At 42.7% G+C, this 18,881-nt stretch overlaps 1 protein-coding gene across 1 annotated transcript in view; it reads right to left on the bottom strand.

Annotated features, from left to right (window-relative positions):
• Nucleotides 1–2,282: 2,282 nt before the first annotated feature.
• Nucleotides 2,283–18,881, bottom strand: part of TAF12 (TATA-box binding protein associated factor 12) — a 32,942-nt gene continuing 16,343 nt past the window's right edge. Inside the window, exons 3-6 of the mRNA NM_001287043.1 lie at nucleotides 17,231–17,308; nucleotides 9,908–10,022; nucleotides 4,253–4,341; nucleotides 2,283–2,760 (exon numbers count right to left, since the gene is read on the bottom strand). Coding sequence (NP_001273972.1) covers nucleotides 2,725–2,760; nucleotides 4,253–4,341; nucleotides 9,908–10,022; nucleotides 17,231–17,308 — 318 coding nt within the window. The 3' untranslated portion in view covers nucleotides 2,283–2,724. The remainder of the gene's footprint in view (nucleotides 2,761–4,252; nucleotides 4,342–9,907; nucleotides 10,023–17,230; nucleotides 17,309–18,881) is intronic.

The following is an 18,881-nucleotide window of genomic DNA, read 5'->3' as shown; positions in this document are numbered from 1 at the left end:
CCCTCTGCAAGGACACTGGAGCACAGGAGTCCATTGGCCCTAATGCCCTATCTTCCACATCATGCTGGGCTCTGGGACTCAGTCAAGTGGGTGTGGTTACTTAGCCTCGTGCCCAGGGTGGGGCTGAGCTGCAGCAGGGATGGTCACACCAAGTCAGAGGAGGCCTTACAGATCACATGGTGATGCCCTGTCCTGTATCCCTACACACAGCCACCAAAGATCATGAACCACACAACCATCTTTCAGATTTCCCCTGCCCTCCACTTCACTACCACCACCTCTATCAGGCAGCAGCCTTCTAAAGGATCTGTCGCTTCCACACTTGTCTTCTTCCCCTCCCAGCTATTCGTTCTCCACTGCCTGGCCAGAGTGACCTTTTCTCCACACACAAATCTGATTAAGGGCCTGCAGTTGCTCCCGCTACCTTCTGGGTAAAGCCCACTCTTGCTGGGGCCTGCAAGGCCCTGCATGACCTGATCCACCTCACAGCACTGCTTGAGATGGCTTCCAGGCAGGTCTCTCTCCCTCAGAGATCTCCACGCCTTCACCTGAGTCACTCAACTCAGCTGGTCAGACTCCCTCTCTCACCCTGTCGACCTCTCCTTTGTAGCCCTAGGCACAGAGGTAGGTTCTTTTGTTTTTGCTTTTAAAGATTTTATTTATTTGAGAGCGAGTGAGCAAGAGAGACAGAGAGAGTGCAGGAACGGAGGGAGGCACAGAGGGAGAAGCTGACTCCCCGCTGAGCAGGGAGCCTGATTCAGAGGTTGATCCTGGAACTTCGAGATCATGACCTGAGATGAAGGCAGACACCTAAATGACGAGCCACCCTGGCACACAGAGGCAGGTTTTTTGCTTTGTTTTTGTTTTTAAGATGTATCTATTTATTCCAGAGAGAGAAAGAGAAAGCACACAGGACAGAGGAAAAGAAAAATCTCAAGCGGACTTCATGCTGAGCCCAAGCCCCATGCAGGGTCTATCCCAGGAGCCTGAGATCACAAGCTGAGCCAAAAATCAAATCAGATGCTTAATTGACTGAGCCCCCCAAGCGCCCCAGGCAAGTCCAGTTTTACACTCACCCTATCGCAGGACTGCTCCCTGTGCTTTTATTCATCAGTGTAGCCCATTGCCCAGCACAGGCCCAAGCCCAGGCCCAGCTTATAAATATTTGCTGAATGCATAAGCCTCTCTACATACAAGTAGGACAACTCATGATAGATGAAGTCACTTACCTGTCACACAGCTGATCAAGAATTGAGAACTTTGGGCTCTACCCCAGCTCTCTTCATTAAATTGCCCCAATTCCTTTGTCCCTTTCTGTCCTCAATGGAGGATTCAAAACTAACTCTTGATTCCTTCTTGGCTGTCAAGATCAGTGACTTGCTCCTGATCTGGGAACACAGCAGGAGGCCTTTTGCTGTTTGAGATCACCAACAGAACATCCTTTGAGAGAGTCACTCAGTGGCACTGGGAGGTTCAGGAAAAAGTGAAACCCTTCAACATCCACTTCCCGGTTGGAGGCCACAAAAGAGACCTGGTGCCTGGGCAACAGGTGATGCTGGAGGAAGGGGAGAAGCTGGCTGCCTCTCTGCATGCTATGTTGAGACCGTGACCAAGAGCAACAGGACCATCAGCACAGCCTCAAGAGATCTACCGGGCTTGAAGAGAGGGGTTCTGGGGTCAAATTCTGAGTGGGAGGGAGTGAAAAGCAGGGCAAGGAGGATGTGCCCGTGCTGGTAACCCCTGGATAAAACAGCCATGCCCTCTGAAGCCCAAGGAACCCTGACAATTCACAAGGGCTATGCTGGGCTCAGGACAGGATGATGCCGGGTGTTACAGAAGGTCAGGAGGCCTTAGGGGCCTGGCTTCCTCTGCAGGATGGTGAAAATACCAAGATCAGGGGTATCAGCAACTAGAACAGACAATGCACCTGCGCAGACTGGCTTGGCTCTTCCCCAGGTCACTGCCGTCCTTTCTTAGGACCAACGATGAATGCCAGGAGATCCAGAAGAGAGGGTCAGAAAAGGCTTTGCCAAAACCAGGATGCCTCTTCAGCTTGGCGTTCACGAGGACAGGTCACTCTGCCCCATTCTTATGGCAGAGAGACCAGACTCAAACTCCTACTGATGGTGTGGCCTTCTTTGGAGTAAAATAGAAAAATTCCTGGGTTTTCGGCCTCACAGAAATGAGTAATGGTGCTGCCACCTGCTGACAGAGCTACATCCAGCCTTGCTTGTCCTCAACTCCCTCTGGCCTTTCAAAGGCTGGAAGCCATGTACCCTGTCTTTCGATTAATAACTTCTTTATTCTGGAAAAGCAAATGAAAGTCATATTCATATAAACACTGACATTACAAAGTACAGGGAAAAGGGGAAGGGAGAAGGAAACACAAACCTCTACAAATCCTGCTAATACTGTCTCACCAAACAAGACCATAATGCTTCGTCCAATATTCAATCACTTATATAATAAACCACAAATAAAATCTTCTCTGGAAGATACATTGCTCTTCTTTGAGACGTCAGGGAAAAGGGACTGGAAGTTGGGGTAGGAGGCTTTATTCTTTTGGCAGATCCTCTCAGTCATTATAGATATTGCTGCACTGTTAATAAAAAATATATGCTTCTCTGTAAAGCATTAAAAAAAAAATCCAAGGATGAGATGGCTGAGGTCTCAGCTCAAGTATCTCCAAATACACTGTTGTCCATCCCCTGACCTTTCCGTGTGTTATTTCTTGGTTGTTTTCCGGATCAATGCCATTCTCTGAAAGGAGAGCAAAATAACCAATTACATAGCTTAGAGTCAGGAACTTGCACCTAGTCACCCATGTAGGGTGCGGTCTATACCACAGACTGGAGCTCTCAGGAACCCACATGCACAGAGAAGCCCGGCAGGCTCCTCTGAGCCTGAGAACAGTCTTCAGGGCCCCAAGGGATGTTTAGACAGGCCAGGAGATCCATTTTGTTGACCAAAAGACCCAAATTGTGCCATAGGTTAGCAGGATAGCAAAAAAGTTAAAAACAGAAGATGACAATTCTTGCCTTTTGGGGACTTAGGGACAGGCCATCAAAACATGTTTTCTAGGCTCCCCCACCCTAATCTCTCTGAGGATGAAGAAAACAGGGAAGGGGTCTGTTTCAAACCTGCTGCCACACATAAAGAGAGCTGATATTTCACACTTGGTGACCTACAATGAAGGAAATGTACACTGACAATTTCCACCACGACCCATCAGGAAAATATTCAGGTCATGGGTTTCAAATTTTACTAATACCAGCTACTGGCCAAATTACTAATTTGCTCTGCTATACTCTTTTGACTGTTCTGCTTATACTCTTTTGACCAAGAGCTTGTCCTAATATTATGATACTTGCTGAGACAGAGATAGAGAGATAGATAAATAGATACATAGATAGAGCTGCAAAGTGGATAATTGGAAAACAGAGCCATCCGTTGTCTGGAGGGACTCCCTTCTGAAGAATACTGTGGTCCCCTTTGATTCAGGCTATTGGTGGCTTTCCTGTAGGGCTTCCTCTGTGAGGTTTGTAAACATACACACTCCAGAGATCCCAGGCTATGGACAAGCAAGAGACACTCAGCCAGAACCACCCAAATGTGCCCATCACACTTGGAAAAATAGCTCATTTTTCAAATCAGAGCAGCCAGTTAAAATAAGACTTTATCAAAAGGAAGTCATCTTTGCCATCAGACTGACCAATGGCAGGGGCAACCTGTTCCACAGCAGAAGTGGAGTTAGGTTCTCTTACTGACCCGTTAGGTCTGTAGTCAGAGGGACAGAGGCTAAAATGCCTGGCACAGCAGTTTAGCTGCTACCCTCCAGCACAAGGACGGCATAGCTCTCCTTCCTTTAAACTGCCCTATTGTCAGAGGGCCACTTACAACATTCAAATCAGCCATAATGCAGGAAGATTTCATTAGGGACAAGATGTAGAAGGGGCAAGTTCTGGCCATATTAGAAGAACCTACAATCAACAGCTTTAAGTGACATCCATCAGGGTTGAGAAAAAAACCTGAGTGAGACCTCATGTAGGAACAGCAGAGTACCAGAGAAATAACTGACTGCTCTTCCCATGGAGTCCTACTGCCTCTTGCCCTCTCTGATCTTTGGTCCAGGGAGCGGAGCTTACTGTGTGGAGGATATGACAACTGCAGGGACAGGAGCTATGTGCACTCTCTCAGAGACACAGCTCAAGGGATCAGCTGGGGCTGCCCTGCGGTTCTGACAACTCCTCACCTGTTTGTGGGCCTCTGTGGTGCAAGCCTTTTTGTAGGGTCGGATTTCTTCAGAGCCAAATCCTGGGATCCACATGTTCCACTGGCGTTCTGCAAGGAAGAGGCCAGCACAGAGATGAGAGACCAGGGAAGACAGTATCCAGGTGCAGTGTGACCCTCAGACAAGGGTCAGGGAGGACTAATATGAGTGACCAACTACAGTAATTAACAGTAGCCCTGCAGACGGGTTCTGTGGAATACAAATGGGTGAATCACATGTGGTGCCTCCAAGGTTTTAAATGACATCATTCGACCTTCTTGCAAAGTCAAAGGAATAGTCTAGGCTCTAAGCGCTGGGCCCTATGGTTTCCATGCAGCTCCACAAAAGAGGAAAGTCCTTTGTTCCTCTTTTTTTTTTTTTTTTTTTTTAAAGTAGGCTCCACGCCCAACGTGGGGCTTGAACTCATGACACCAAGATCAAGAGTCACATACTCTACCTGAATCAGCCAGACTCCCCTTCAGTTGCCTTACTCCTATGTTCAAAGTCAATTCTCTCAAACCCAAAGGAAGATGAGGAGCAGAAAGGCATTCCTAGCATTCGGGATTTAAGAGCTGAGTCCCAACTTTGCTGTTTCACTGTGGAGCTGGATGGTGCCAGGTCTCAGTTTCTCAGTTTCTTTATCTTTTACATGGTAGTAACAACTGTAATAACAGCCTCACAGGAGGGTTGAGGGCATTCAAGGGCATAAGGCAATCTCAGAGCCTGGGATATATTCACGGAGATATGGATATAGACATAGGTATGTCCATGCCACAGCCCTGTGTCCTGGTGCCACTGGATATGATCATCCTTGTCAGAGTGCCACCAGAAGTCCCAAGAGGGCAGAGATTTTTATTTACTTGACTATGTCAGTAATTGGCATAGCTACTAAGTGTGCTGCACTTTAAGTATACCCAATATAAAAATTAGACTTATGCAAGATTATTTAGGGATTAAGTCTACTTTATCATACTCCCCAAAAGCACTGAAAAATTTGCTTTGCAAATCTGTTTTGCCCCAGGCACAGCACTTACTTAAATCGAATTGAATATTAGTGGTTTTACGGTAATACTTTGTGTCTAATGTACAGTAACTATTGGGTGAATGAGTGATTCATGTTTGGTTCTAGAATAATTTTACATACAGCTCTCCTCAAATATTTCTTGAAAATAAAAATGTCTGAAGCTTTCTGCTAATATCATCTGTTGTCAGTACTTGAAAGTGACACTGAAAGGGGTGCCTGGGTGGTTCAGTCAGTTAATCGTCTGCCTTCAACTCAGGTCATGATCACAGGGTTGACCTCCCAATTGGGTTCCCTGCTAGACAGGGAGCACGCTTCTCCCTTTCCCTCTGCCACTTCCCCTGCTTGTGTGTGCACTCTCTCTCTAATAAAGAAAAAAAAAAGACAGTGACACTGAGATATTCTTTGAGAATTAAATTACAATCAACACTCAGTGGGTCAGGATATGGATCTGCAAAGTCTCTTTAAAGGAAGAGAGTAGAAGGGTGCCTGGCTGGCTAAGTTGGTGGAGCATGTGACTCCATCTCAGGGTTGTGAGTCTGAGCTCCACATTGGGTATAGAGATTCCATAAAAATATAAAATCTTGGGGATCCCTGGGTGGCGCAGTGGTTTGGCGCCTGCCTTTGGCCCAGGGTGCGATCTTGGAGACCCAGGATTGAATCCCACATGGGGCTCCCGGTGCATGGAGCCTGCTTCTCCCTCTGCCTGTGTCTCTGCCTCTCTCTCTCTCTCTGTGTGACTATCATAAAAAATAATAATAATAATTAAAAAAATATATAAAATCTTAGGGGAACCTGAATGTCACAGTCGGTTGAGTGACTGACTCTTGGTTTTAGCTCAGGTCATGATCTTGAGGTCGTGGGACTGAGCCCCACTTTGGGTTCTACACTCAGTGCTTAAGACTTTTTCTCCCACAAATAAATCCAGGTGCCTGGGTAGCTCAGGTGGTTAGGCATCCAATTCCTGGTTTCAGCTCAGGTCATGATCTCAGGGTTGTGGAATCAAGTCTGCATCCAGCTCCTCACTCAGTGCAAGTCTGCTTGAGATTCTCTTTCCTTCTTCCTCTCCCCATTCATTCTCTCTCCAAAATAAATAAAATATTTTTTAAAAAATTAAAATAAGGGGATCCCTGGGTGGCTCAGCGGTTTAGTGCCTGCCTTTGGCCCAGCGTGTGATCCTGGAGTCCTGGGATTGAGTCCCACATTGGGTTTCCTGCATGGAGCCTGCTCCTCCCTCTGCCTGTGTCTCTGCCTCTCTTTCTCTCTGTCTCTCTCATGAATAAATAAAATCTTTAAAAAAATTTAAATATATATATATAAATCTTTAAAAAAATAAAGATAAATCAAAAACATTTAAATCTTAAAAAAATAAAAAAGTAGCTACCAGGCAAGAATGTACACACATTATGTGTGTGTGGCAAAATATTTAAATACGTATGTATTTATATTTTATGTAATATTAATGTAATAGCAATAACAATCATTTAGTGATTAAAAGGTATAGTAAAATGTGTGGCATATAGCAGCATTATACAAAGCATTCTATGTACATTATGTCATTGAACTTCTAAACTTCTTAAGACTGTACATCAGAAGGGAATATTAGTTAGTTACACAAGCATAGGAAATCCGGTTAGAAGCAAACCCAGTTGTACCCATCCCAGTCTGTTACGAGAGAGGTGGTGTCCAGAATTTACAGCCCCACCGGCAAGCCTATCTTTGTTGGGGGGGGGGGGTGTTCAGCAGATCTAGGTGGTTCCCTAATTCCCCACATTACAATCCCATGCCCCACTAAGCAATCTTCTGATTATGATTCAGTCTCTATTAGGCCTGCTACAGAAGCTCCTCTGGCCATGCAGATTTGTGAGTATTCTTGTCACTGTGGTAAGTACTTCTCATCCTTAAAGAACAAACAACATTCCAATTTTATTTTCAATAATTAAAATACAAAAAATTTTAAAAATAGGAATGCTAAACTCTCAAAGTAATATAATCTGTTGTATGTGGGATTTTTATGGCAAAATATACATAAAATTTACCATTTTAACCATTTTCAAGTATACAGTTTAGTGGCATTCTGCATATTCACATTGTTGTGCAACCATTACTACCACTATCCACCTCCAAAGTGCTTTCATCATCTTAAACTGAAACTCTGTACACATTAAATAAGCCCCCATTTCCCCTCCTGCAACCCGTTGTTGCCACCATTCTACTTTCTGTCTCTGTCAATTTGCATTGTGATGGTTTTAAAACATGTCTGCCTGCAAATTCCTTTACGTGCCTCCCATCATGAAGTGGAGCTTGTGTTCCCTCCCCTTGAATCTGGACAAATCTTTTTGATAGCCTCAAAGAACAGAATTCAGGGGTCACCTGATCTCAGGGTTGTGAGATCGAGCCCTGAATCACTGGAGAGTCTGCTTCTCTCCTTCTTCCTCTGCCCCTCCCCCTGGTTCTGTGCCCCCTCCCAATCAACCAATCAATCAATCTATCTATCTTTAGGGGTAAAAAAAGAATGGAATTCAGTAGGAATGATGCTGTGTGACTTCAGATACTGGGTTAGTAAAGGCTGTGTAATTTCTGTCAGGTGGTTATGGGACATTCATCTTGGGAGCCTTTGGCTACTAGGTAAGAAGTCCAGATCTCCTCAGACTGCACAGTCAAGAGACTACAAAGAGAGGGAGACCTTTGGAGTCCCAAGTTTGTTGTTGTTGTTTTATGGGTTTACTTATTTTAGAGAGAGAGAGAGAGCAAGAGAAAAGGAGCGAGCATGAGTGAGAGGGGCAGAAGGAAATGGAGAGTGAGAGAGAATCCCAAGTGGACTCCTCATTGAGCCTGACTTGGGGCTTGATCTCACAACCATGAGATCATAACCTTAGCAGGAACAAAGAATCAGATGCTTAACATACTGCACCACCCAGGTGCCCCCGGTGTCCCAGATTTTTGAGAGTTTCTAGCACCGGTATCAGACTTGGACATGATGAAACTGTTATGGGTTGAACTGTGTCCTTCAAAAAAACATGTTTAAGTCCTAACCCCCAGTACCTTAGAATATACTGGAAATAAGGTTATTGCAGATACAATTAATTAAGACAAAGTTGTACGGGTGTAGGGTGGGCCCTTAATCCAGTATGGCTGGCATCCTACAAGAGGAGAAGAGACAGTGAGAGGGACACACACAGGGGAGAAGGCCATAGATGGAGTGATGCAGCTATACACAGAGAATGCCAAGGACTGCTAGCCACCTCCAGCAGCTAGGAAAAGGAAGGATTCTTTGTAGAAGCATTGGACAAATCATGGTTCTGCTGATAACTCGATTTTAGATTTTTGGCCTCTAGAAATGTGAGAGAATACTTTTTTTTAAGATGTTATTTAATTATTCATGAAAGACACACAGAAAGAGAGGAAGAGGCACAGGCAGAGGGAGAAGCAGGCTCCATGCAGGAAGCCTGACGTGGGACTGGATCCCAGGACTACAGAATCACACCCTAAGCCAAAGGCAGATGTCCAACGGCTGAGCCACCCAGACGTCCCTACATTTTGTTGTTTGAAGATACCTAGTTTGTGGCACTTTGTTACAGCAGCCCTAGGAGACTAATACATCTTCTTTCAAGACAATCTCAGCCCCAGCTACCACTTGTCTTTAATTATATGAGAGACCCTCAGCAAAGCCGCCTAGCTAAGCCAGTCAACCCTCAGACATATGAACAGAATAAACGATTGCTACTGTATTAAGCCACTATTACCGTTTTAAGATTGTTACCTAATAATAGATAATTGGAATGTCTGTCATCTGTTACTAATGCCTGCAGCAATGCTAACCAGAAATGTGTTATTCTACCAAGACTACCAGCTCCTCCCCAAGCCACATCTTCCTGACACTGGGAAGAAAGCCTTTCAGTAATGACTCATGAGCTGATCTATACTGAATCTCTTAATATCTTCTGCCTCATTCAGTTGACCTGATTATCTTTGGTTTTGTTTTGTTTTGTTTTTTGACCTGATTATCTTTGTACTCACAAGATTGTTCACTTTATTTTGAGCACATTGTAATCAATGCAGAGAGGAGCTTATTCATTTCCCAAGTGGTTATGGTTATCAATGTTAGACAAGCATCTATCAGAAAAACCCAAGCTTGAATTAATTATATGTATATTATGCTTATAATTTGGGGAAGGGGAATGCATAAATAGGCTAAAAACTAGGAAAGAAATACCATTATTTAAATGGTGGAGACATAATAGCTACATTTACAAAACTCTTACTTTGTGCCAGGCCCCAAGCTGGTCACCTAAAACATAACCCATAATTTTCACTATCACTCTATAAGGATATTATGATCTCTGCTTTACAAATGAGGAAAGAGGCTCTAAGAGAAAGTAAGTAGGAAAGACAAGGTGATAACAGACAGAAAGTGGCAAACCCAATGCGTACAGGCTCATTCTCCAGACCATCGATGGATTTCTCTTCTCTGTGTAATGCTACTACTGAATGAATACATCTACCCCAGAGCCCCAAAGTCTAATCCTGACAGGAAAGTTCCTCTCACTACACTTTCCTGGTAGTCCTGAAGGAGGAAGGGTGTGGATGCCTTAGGGAGAAACAAGACCCCATACCTAGATGCAGCTGGACATCTTTCACCTCCAGGGTGCTGGACTTGCGATGCCGAGCAAGCTGGCAGGCTGCTGTCACCACACTCTCAATAAAATCATCAGCAATCTGCAGCAGCATCTGGGGAAGACAAAAGTGGGGGAGAGTAACCATGACATTGGCAGAGTAAGCTCCTGTTGCTGAGACAACTGTCTGCTTGAATCACGTATTTTGTTAGGCTTTCTATTAGAAGGCCTGGAATCAGCATTTGGGCTAAGGTGAGGATGAGGAGGAGTGAGGACAACACTAGAAACACATCAACTCATTAAGCAGGTAGACTGCAACTCACACCATTCTGAGGACTCTCATACTTTCTACCTAGAGGCTTCAACCAGCCCTCACCCTCACTCTCATGTTTTCTTCAGAATTATGTGGGAAAACAAAAGTGAATCATTATACTTCCTCACTCTTAGTTTCTAAAGTCCTTATAATAATCCTGTGGAAAAAAATGGGGCATGGATTTTATCTTCCTTCTACAGAGGGGTGCTAACTCATGGACATGCAACTGTTAAAGAGTGAAATCACGATTTGACTTTGAGGTTCCATATCCAAAACTTGGGTTCTTTCTACTTCATTATCAATTATCCTGGACTATGTGAAGAGTAAAGTCAGAATTGCGAAGCTAAAAATCTATGTGAAAAAACTGGAATTTTCATCAGTTAATACAATCCCCATGGCTTCCTCTACTGACCAAAAATAAAATTAAAACCACAGAAGACATTCCTTATTTTGCTAGGCCACTATCACATTGTCATCTTCCTATGAAATCAAATGGATGCCATCTAATGGAGAGATTCCTTCCTTCCTTTCGCTTTTTTTTTTTTTTTTTAAGTTAGCTCTATGCCCAACATGGGGCTTGAATTCACCACCCCAAGACCAAGAGTCACATGCTATACTGACCTAGTCATCCAAGTACCCCCGACGGAGAGATTTATGATTAAACATGGCAGACCAATTTCAAAAATAACCTCCTCTCTTTCCCTAAATGCACTAAAATAACAGTAAAGGAAAAAAAAAGACATATAAATCCACAAAGATAATAAGAACAGGAGAGAAAAACTTAAGAGATCCCAATAAACTTTTTAAAAAAATTTATTCATGAGAGACACAGAGAGAGGCAGAGACATAGGCAGAGGGAGAAGCAGGCGCCCTGCAGGGAGCCCAATGTGGGACTCAATCCTGGGACTCCGGGATCATACCCTGAGCCAAAGGCAGACCTCAACCACTGAGCCATCCAGGCACCTGATCCCAATAAACTTTCAAAGTAAATTTTTGCCAAAGAGGTAACAGGAAAATTGGGATCTGACTTAGCACACAGAAGGTACAACATAAGTGCCCACAGAGGGGACCCCAGTGAGAATTGAACTGATTTGCCCCCTGACATCCCTAAAAGATCCAGGATCTGGAAATGTCATCTATCAAGGAAAATTGGGCTGAGGCATGGAACTAAAAACTGGGAAATTATAGGTCTATATACAGACTGGACCCCATGCCCCCATTCTCCAAAAACAAACAAGTTACTCCTCCCCACACACATCTGACCTAGAACACAGGTTTATTCTCTAGAGAACTGAATAGGCATGGCTCTGGATTAGAACAACCAGACACAGCAGAGGTAGGGGACAGACACAGCCTTTCTCTCTTGTCTTGCTCCCAGAATATCAGAAGCTAGAGATAAACCCTCCAGATAGGAGCCTAGAGGACTTTTCTCTGGAGATGCTAAATGACTCCAGAGAAAAGACTTACAGATACCAACATGTAGAGAATCAGTTTTTTAGTGGCTTAGTCATTAAAAACAGATAGTCAAGAATACCAAACATGTGAAGAAAATCTCCAACACTAAAAAGAAAATAAACCAAAGGAGAAAAAAATGGACACAGAGGACACTAAGATAATACAGGGAAAAGAAGAAAATGTCAAAAAATCTAATTCCTCAGAGAGAAGGGTAAGAGAAGATATTACAATCATAAAATAAGAACAAAGTGGCTTGGGGATAAAAAAGATCAATTAGGGGCACCTGGCTGGGTCAGTCAATACAGCATGCAACTCTTGATCTTGGGGTTGTGAGTTCAAGACCCATTTTGGGTGTAGAGATTACTTATAAAACAGAATCTTAAAAAAAAAAAAAAAAAAAGACCAATTAGTCAATAAGAAAACCTCATGGGAATTAAAATTTTTATGTCAAAAAACCCCCAGACATCTGGGTGGCTCAACAGTTGAGCATCTGCCTTCGGCTCAGGGCGTGATCCTGGCACGGGGATAGAGTCCTGCACTGAGCTCCCTGAGAGGAGCCTACTTCTCCCTCTGTCTCTGCCTCTCTCTCTGTCTCTCGTGAATAAATAAAATCTTTCCCAAAAACCCCACAAACAAACCCCCCCAAAACAAAAAAACTTAAAAAGGTTTAACAGATAAACTAAGGGAAATCTTCCTATCAAGTAGAACTCAGAATTTTAAAGAAATGAAAAATAAGAGAGCAAAGACAAAAAATCCCTGAGAATTAATGCCGAAGATTCAATATACAACCGTCACTATGGAAGAAAGAGATGGGGCGCCTGGGTGGCTCAGTCAGTTAAGCATCCTACTCTTGGATTCAGCTCAGGTCTTGATTTCATGGCTCAGGAGATCAAGCTCTGCCTCAAGCTCCATGCTCAATGGGAGTCTGCTTAGATATTCTCTCCCTCACTCTCTCTCTCTCAAATAAGTAAATAAATCTTAAAAAAAAAAAAAAGAATGAAAGAGCAAAAGCAGAGAAGAAATTATCAAAAAACTAATGTAAGAAAATAGAAATCTCACACACTACTGGTGGGAATCTAAAAGGATGCAGCATTTTTGAGAAACAGTTTATAAAAACATAGTTATCACGTGACTCCACGATTCCACTCTGCAGTATATTACCAAGAAAAATGAAAACGTATTTCTACACAAACGCCTATATATTAATATAGAAAAAAAAAAAGAAAAAACAAAAATTTGTTTAAAACCTGCACATGAGGGACACCTGGGTGGCTCAGCGCTTGAGCGTCTGCCTTTGGCTCAGGGTGTGATCCCAGAGTCCCAGGATTGAGTCCCACATTGGGCTCCCTGCATGGAGCCTGCTTCTCCTTCTGCCTGTGTCTCTGCTTCTCTCTATATATGTCTCTCATGAATAAAAAAAAAATTTTTTTTTAAAGATTTTATTTATTTATTCATAGAGACAGAGAGAGAGAGAGGCAGAGACACAGGCAGAAGGAGAAGCAGGCTCCATGCAGGGAGCCTGACGTGGGACTCGATCCAGGGTCTCCAGGATCATGCCCTGGGCTGCAGGTGGTGCTAAACTGCTGTGCCACTGGGGCTGCCCTCTCATGAACAAATAAATAAAATCTTTAAAAAAATAAAAATAAAATCTGCACATGAATGTTTATGCAACATTATTCATAGTAACCAAAAGGTGGGCACAATCTATCAACTGATGACTGGGATAAACAAAATACATATGTCCATACAATGGAAGAGTATTGGGGCAGCCCCGGGTGGCCCAGCAGTTTAACGCCACCTTCAGCCCAGGTCATGATCCTGGAGACCCTGGATCGAGTCACATGTTGGGCTCCCTGCTTGGAGCCTGCTTCTCCCTCTGCCTGTGTCTCTGCCTCTCTCTCTCTCTCTCTCTCTGTGTCTCTCATGAATAAATAAATAAAATCTTTAAAAAACAAACAAAAAAAACAATGGAAGAGTATTCAGCCATAAAAAGAAATAAGGTACTCATACCTGCTACAACATGAACTTTAAAAACATTATACTAAATAAACGAAGCCAGTCACAAACACCACATATCATATGACTCCATTTATCTGAAATGTCCAGAGTAGGCCAATCTACAGAGACAGAAAGTAGATTAGCAGTTAGTTGCTTAAGGGCTGTAGGGGGGGATCCCTGGGTGGCTCAGCAGTTTAGTGCCTGCCTTTGGCCCAGGGCCCGATCCTGGAGTCCTGGGATCGAGTCCCACATTGGGCTCCCGGCATTGAGCCTGCTTCTCCCTCTGCCTGTGTCTCTGCCTGCCTCTCTCTCTCTCTCTCTCTCTCTCTGCCTATCATAAATAAATAAATAAATCTTAAAAAAAAAGGGGGGGGCTGTAGGGGTTGGGAAAAAATGGGAGTGACTGCCAACAGGTAGGTATAGGTTTTCTTAAGGAGTGAAGAAAATGTTCTAAAAATGATTGTGTTGAGAGTTGCACAATTCAGTGAAAAGACTTAGAACAACTGAACTGTAATTTCAAATGAGTGAATTTTATGGTATATGAATTATACTTCAATAAAACTGCTACCCCACCCCCACCCTCACCCCACCCCCACACATACACACAAAGAGAGCAAATATTTTCCCTCTGGTAAAAAAATGAAAATAGGGATCCCTGGGTGGCTCAGCAGTATAGCGCCTGCCTTTGGCCCAGGGCATGATCCCGGAGTCCTGGGATCAAGTCCCACATCGGGCTCCCTGCATGGAGCCTGCTTCTCCCTCTGCCTATGTCTCCCATGAATAAATAAATAAAACCTTTTTTAAAAAATGAAAATAAAAATGAAGTCATACTGTTTTTGTAACCTGTATTTCTTTTCCCTGTCACTACATATTCCTCAGCAAAGGCAAAAAAAAAAAAAAAAAAAAAAACCCACACACAAAAAAAGAAACTCTAAACCCCAAAATAAATAAGATCATCACATGGGTGCCTAGGTGGCTCAATTAAGCCTCTGCCTTCAGCTTGGGTCACAATCTCAGAGTCCTGGCATCAAGCCCCATGCCAGGCTCCCTGCTCAGTGGGGAGTCTACTTCTCTCTCTCCCTCTGCCCCTCGCCCTGCTTGTGCTCTAATAAATAAATAAAATCTGAAAAAAAAAAAAAAATCCTGGAGATAAGGCACTCAAATTCCCAAAGTAAAAGAAGGATTCAGGAGCCCAGCACAATAAATGAAAAAAGATACATACTAAGGCTCGTATGAAATTTCAGAATAAAAAAAAGGAAGACTAAAAAAATCAGAATCAGAATAACATAAGATTTCAGGATGCCTGGATGGCTCAGGGTTGAGCGTCTGCCTGCAGCTCAGGGCGTGATCCCACGGTCCAGCGAGTGAGTACCGCATCAGGCTCCCTGTGAGGGGCCTGCTTCTCCCTCTGCCTGTGTCTCTGCCTCTATCTCTCTGTGTCTTTCATGAATAAATAAATAAATAATTAAAAAAAAAAGAATAACATAAGATTTCTTTCTTTTGGGGTGCCTGGGTGGCTCAGCAGTTAAGCACCTATCTGCCTTTGGCTCAGAGCGTGATCTGGGTCCCAGAATCGAGTCCCACATCGGGCTCTCTGCGAGAAGCCTACTCTTCTCCCTCTCCGTCTCTACTTCTCTCTCTGTGTCTCTCATGAATAAATAAACAGAATATTTTTTTTTAAAAAGTTAAAAAAAGATTTCTTTTTTTAAGCAGGCTCCTTGCTGAACTCATGACCCTAAGGTCAAGAGTTACATGCTCTATGGAGTGAGTCAGCCAGGCGCCCTGCATGATCTCTTAATAGATTTTTGAAAACAATGGAGTTTATGCCTTCATGATTGAAAGGAAAAAAATACTTTCATAATCTAATTCTAAATCCATTCAAGTTAAAAATTAAGTGTGAGGTAAGAATGTAGATATTTTCAAACATTTGCCTCTCATCCATCCTTTTGTAGGCAGTAACAACAACAACAACAAAAAAGTGCTCTAACAAAAAAAGGGAGTAAAGAAGAGGATGTGGGATCTAGGAAATAAGAGAGCCAAAGAGAAAAAAAAATAGCAAAAGGAAGACGCAGGAGGGGTTTGTTCAAGGGGCCTAAAATTAATCAGACCAGAACATTGGAGGTTTCTGAGAGTGAAATCTAAGGGAGGGGAGGACCCAAATCTGTGATTATTTTTCCATTTGGAAAACAATGTTGATAGGTGTATACTGGTGTATACTGGAGCTGATAGCAAAGGAGAACAAAAATGGCACAAACTAAATAAAAATAAGTCAATCAAGGGGGTGGCCTGACTAGTTCAGTCTGTATAGTGTGCGACTCTTGATCTCAGGGTTGTAAGTTTGAGCCCCATATTGGGTACAGAGATTACTTAAAAAAATAAAATATGGGACTCCTGGGTGGTTCAGTTGGTTAAGAGTCTGCCTTTGGCTCAGGTCACGATCCCAGGGTCCTGGGCTCAAGCCCTGCATCGGGCTTCCTGCTTGGCGAGGAATCTGCTTCTCTCTCTCTCTCTCTCTCCCTCATGCGTTCTCTCACTCTTTTTTTTTCTCTCTCTCAAATAAATAAAAATCTTTATTTTTTTAAAAGATTTTATTTATTTATTCATGAGACACAGAGAGAGAGAGAGAGAGAGAAAGGCAGAGACACAGGCAGAGGGAGAAGCATGCAAGGAGCCCGATGTGGGACTCGATCCCAGGTCTCCAGGATCACACCCCAGGCCGCAGGCGGCGCTAAACCACTGCGCCACTGGGGCTCCCCTAAATAAAAATCTTTAATAAAAAATTTAAAAATAAAAAAATAATATCTTTAAATTTTAAAAAGTCAATTATCAACTTTTATATGTAGTACAAAGCAGGACTTGGTTCAGTGGTGAACAATATGTACTTGGTCAGAATAATTTAAATACTGATTTCTTTTTTTTTTTTTTTCCATTTTAGGTGACGTCTATTTTTCTTTTTACCACAACTGGGGGGAAGAAAAGCAAAACAAACAAAAACAAACAACAACAACAAGACCCCACCCCCACCCCCCCATAAATTTCTGAGTTATCAAACTATATTGGAAAAATGAGGGAAAGGAAAGCAAGGATGGACATGTGCGAGTGGCTTAACAAAATTCTCATCTACCAGAAGTCAGTAGACAGAAATCAAAGAGTATCTGTTTCAGCGTATTACTTAGAAATATGGAGGAATATTATAGAAACAACCAAAATTGTTGAAAGTGAATGCCTATGAGCAGCAAACTAAATCCTTTTTGCCAAGCAAAAGTAGCGGCAGCTGCTAGGTATAAAGTGCTAGGCATTCTCCTAGATGACTGCTTTACAGTGATTCCATGGGACTCTCAGGATAACCCTATCGGTAAATAGTACCATACTCCACCAACACAAAAGTAAATAGAGTCTCAGAAAGCTTAAGTGACTTGTCCACGGCTACAAAGCTGGGAAGCGGCAGATCCAAGATCCAAATTCAGATCTGTCTGCCTGTAAAGTGTGTGCTCTTAATCACTGTCCTGTTTTGGCTCTCAGGGACATGGACTATGGGGTGTCCAACCCCACCTTACCTCCTCCACATCTTCATCCAATTGCTCATTAGGATCCACTTCTCTTACTAAGTCTTGTAATTTCTTCTTGGTCAATACCTACAGTTAATTGGGAGAAGATTGTTCAGCCAAGTATTAAGGAAACAGAACACCGTGTTACCCTCTAACGAAGAAATGCTGTCTATGTATTGGGTTTAGTTTCTACTTTCCAGAAGTTAACAGTGTGGCTGACCCAGTAGAATGCTATAAGACTATACTCTCATGACAGAAGTAGCCCAGGGAAAGGCTGAAAGAGCAGTGTGCAAGAGAGGTCAACATCTGTCAGTTTATTTCTGTCTCTTTTGCTCACTGTGCCTTACCTTCTATTTGCAATTTTCTGACCACAACTTGTACCGTGCCTCTGTTGCCTTTGGACATGCTCTTCCATCCTTCCTCCTATCTGCTCAGTCCATGGTGCCTTCTTTCTGCTTTTCCTAGCCCACCCAGGTAAAAGGAATCACTCCTTGGCCTCCACTGTATCCAGTGCACCCTTCAGTCACTGCCTATATTTATAAGCTTGCCTGTTTCTGACTCAATAGGCTGAAAGCTCCCTGAGGGCAGGGAACATTTGTTCATCTCTGTCTAATATTTGTGTGTGTACAACTATGATCTCTCTTTCATAAAGGAAATGTCATGTCACATACACTTGCCATTAAACAATATACATCAAAATGCTAATCATAGTTATTTTGGCTTGGCAGTAGAATTATGGGCTCTTTATTCTTCTGTATAAGTTTCTGTGATAAGCATGTATTATCTTGGAAATAAAGAACAAAATTTTTAGATGAATATTTGTTAATTATGTGTCAGATTTATCCATTCTAGTATTACCCCTTAGTGCAAGTCTTCATTCTATGTTTTGATTTACTGTGAAAGTTTTAGACTTTGTCTTCTCTCAGTCTGCCATGGTTCCTACGTTTCTTGTCCACATACTGCCAAGTTAGTCCTCCTAAGACATGACTTTTTTTTATTGTTACTCTTATTCCTCTATTAAATATTTGCAAAGACTGTCTAATGATCAAAAGTTTCAGAGGAGACTAACTAGTATCTGCCCAGTATATTCTCCCATGACCCTCCTATACAATTTTACCTCCCTCCTGTTCCAACAGACTCCACATTAAACACACGTTAGCTTCCTATCTGCCCAACCCTCCCTACTTATCTTTGCTAGTCCCTCCCACCATTTTCTTGAAATGTCTCTCCCTCCTATTCTATCCCACCTACAAGGCCCAAGACAAGAGACTATACTTATTTCTTGCCTCTTGTGGCTCTGGAGGGCAGAATCAGAATCATGGGCAGAAAGGAGTGGGGGTGGGGTGCTGATTTTAGAACCAGTGTAGAAAGTTAATAATGGCAGCAGCTGGACGAACTAGAAGGAGAAAAGACTAGAAGCAATGGTATTTTTATTACAGGGATAATGAATAATGAATCCATTAGTTATTTTACTATTTTATTTAAGAATTATATAGCATATAAGAAGCATATATATATTTTTTCTATATACATATATAAAAACCTGTCATAGGCAATACGTTGTTTGTGTGTAACTGTATGTACATATACATACACACACATAAACACTGCAGAGTAAACACTGATCAATGTTGTACATGATCATTTGATAAAGAACTTT

The sequence above is a fragment of the Canis lupus genome, chromosome 2 (genome assembly GCF_011100685.1).
Source record: "Canis lupus familiaris isolate Mischka breed German Shepherd chromosome 2, alternate assembly UU_Cfam_GSD_1.0, whole genome shotgun sequence".
NCBI lineage: Eukaryota > Metazoa > Chordata > Mammalia > Carnivora > Canidae > Canis > Canis lupus.
The sequence above is the reverse complement of the archived record's forward strand: the minus strand, read 5'-3'. Positions and strand labels throughout refer to the sequence as shown.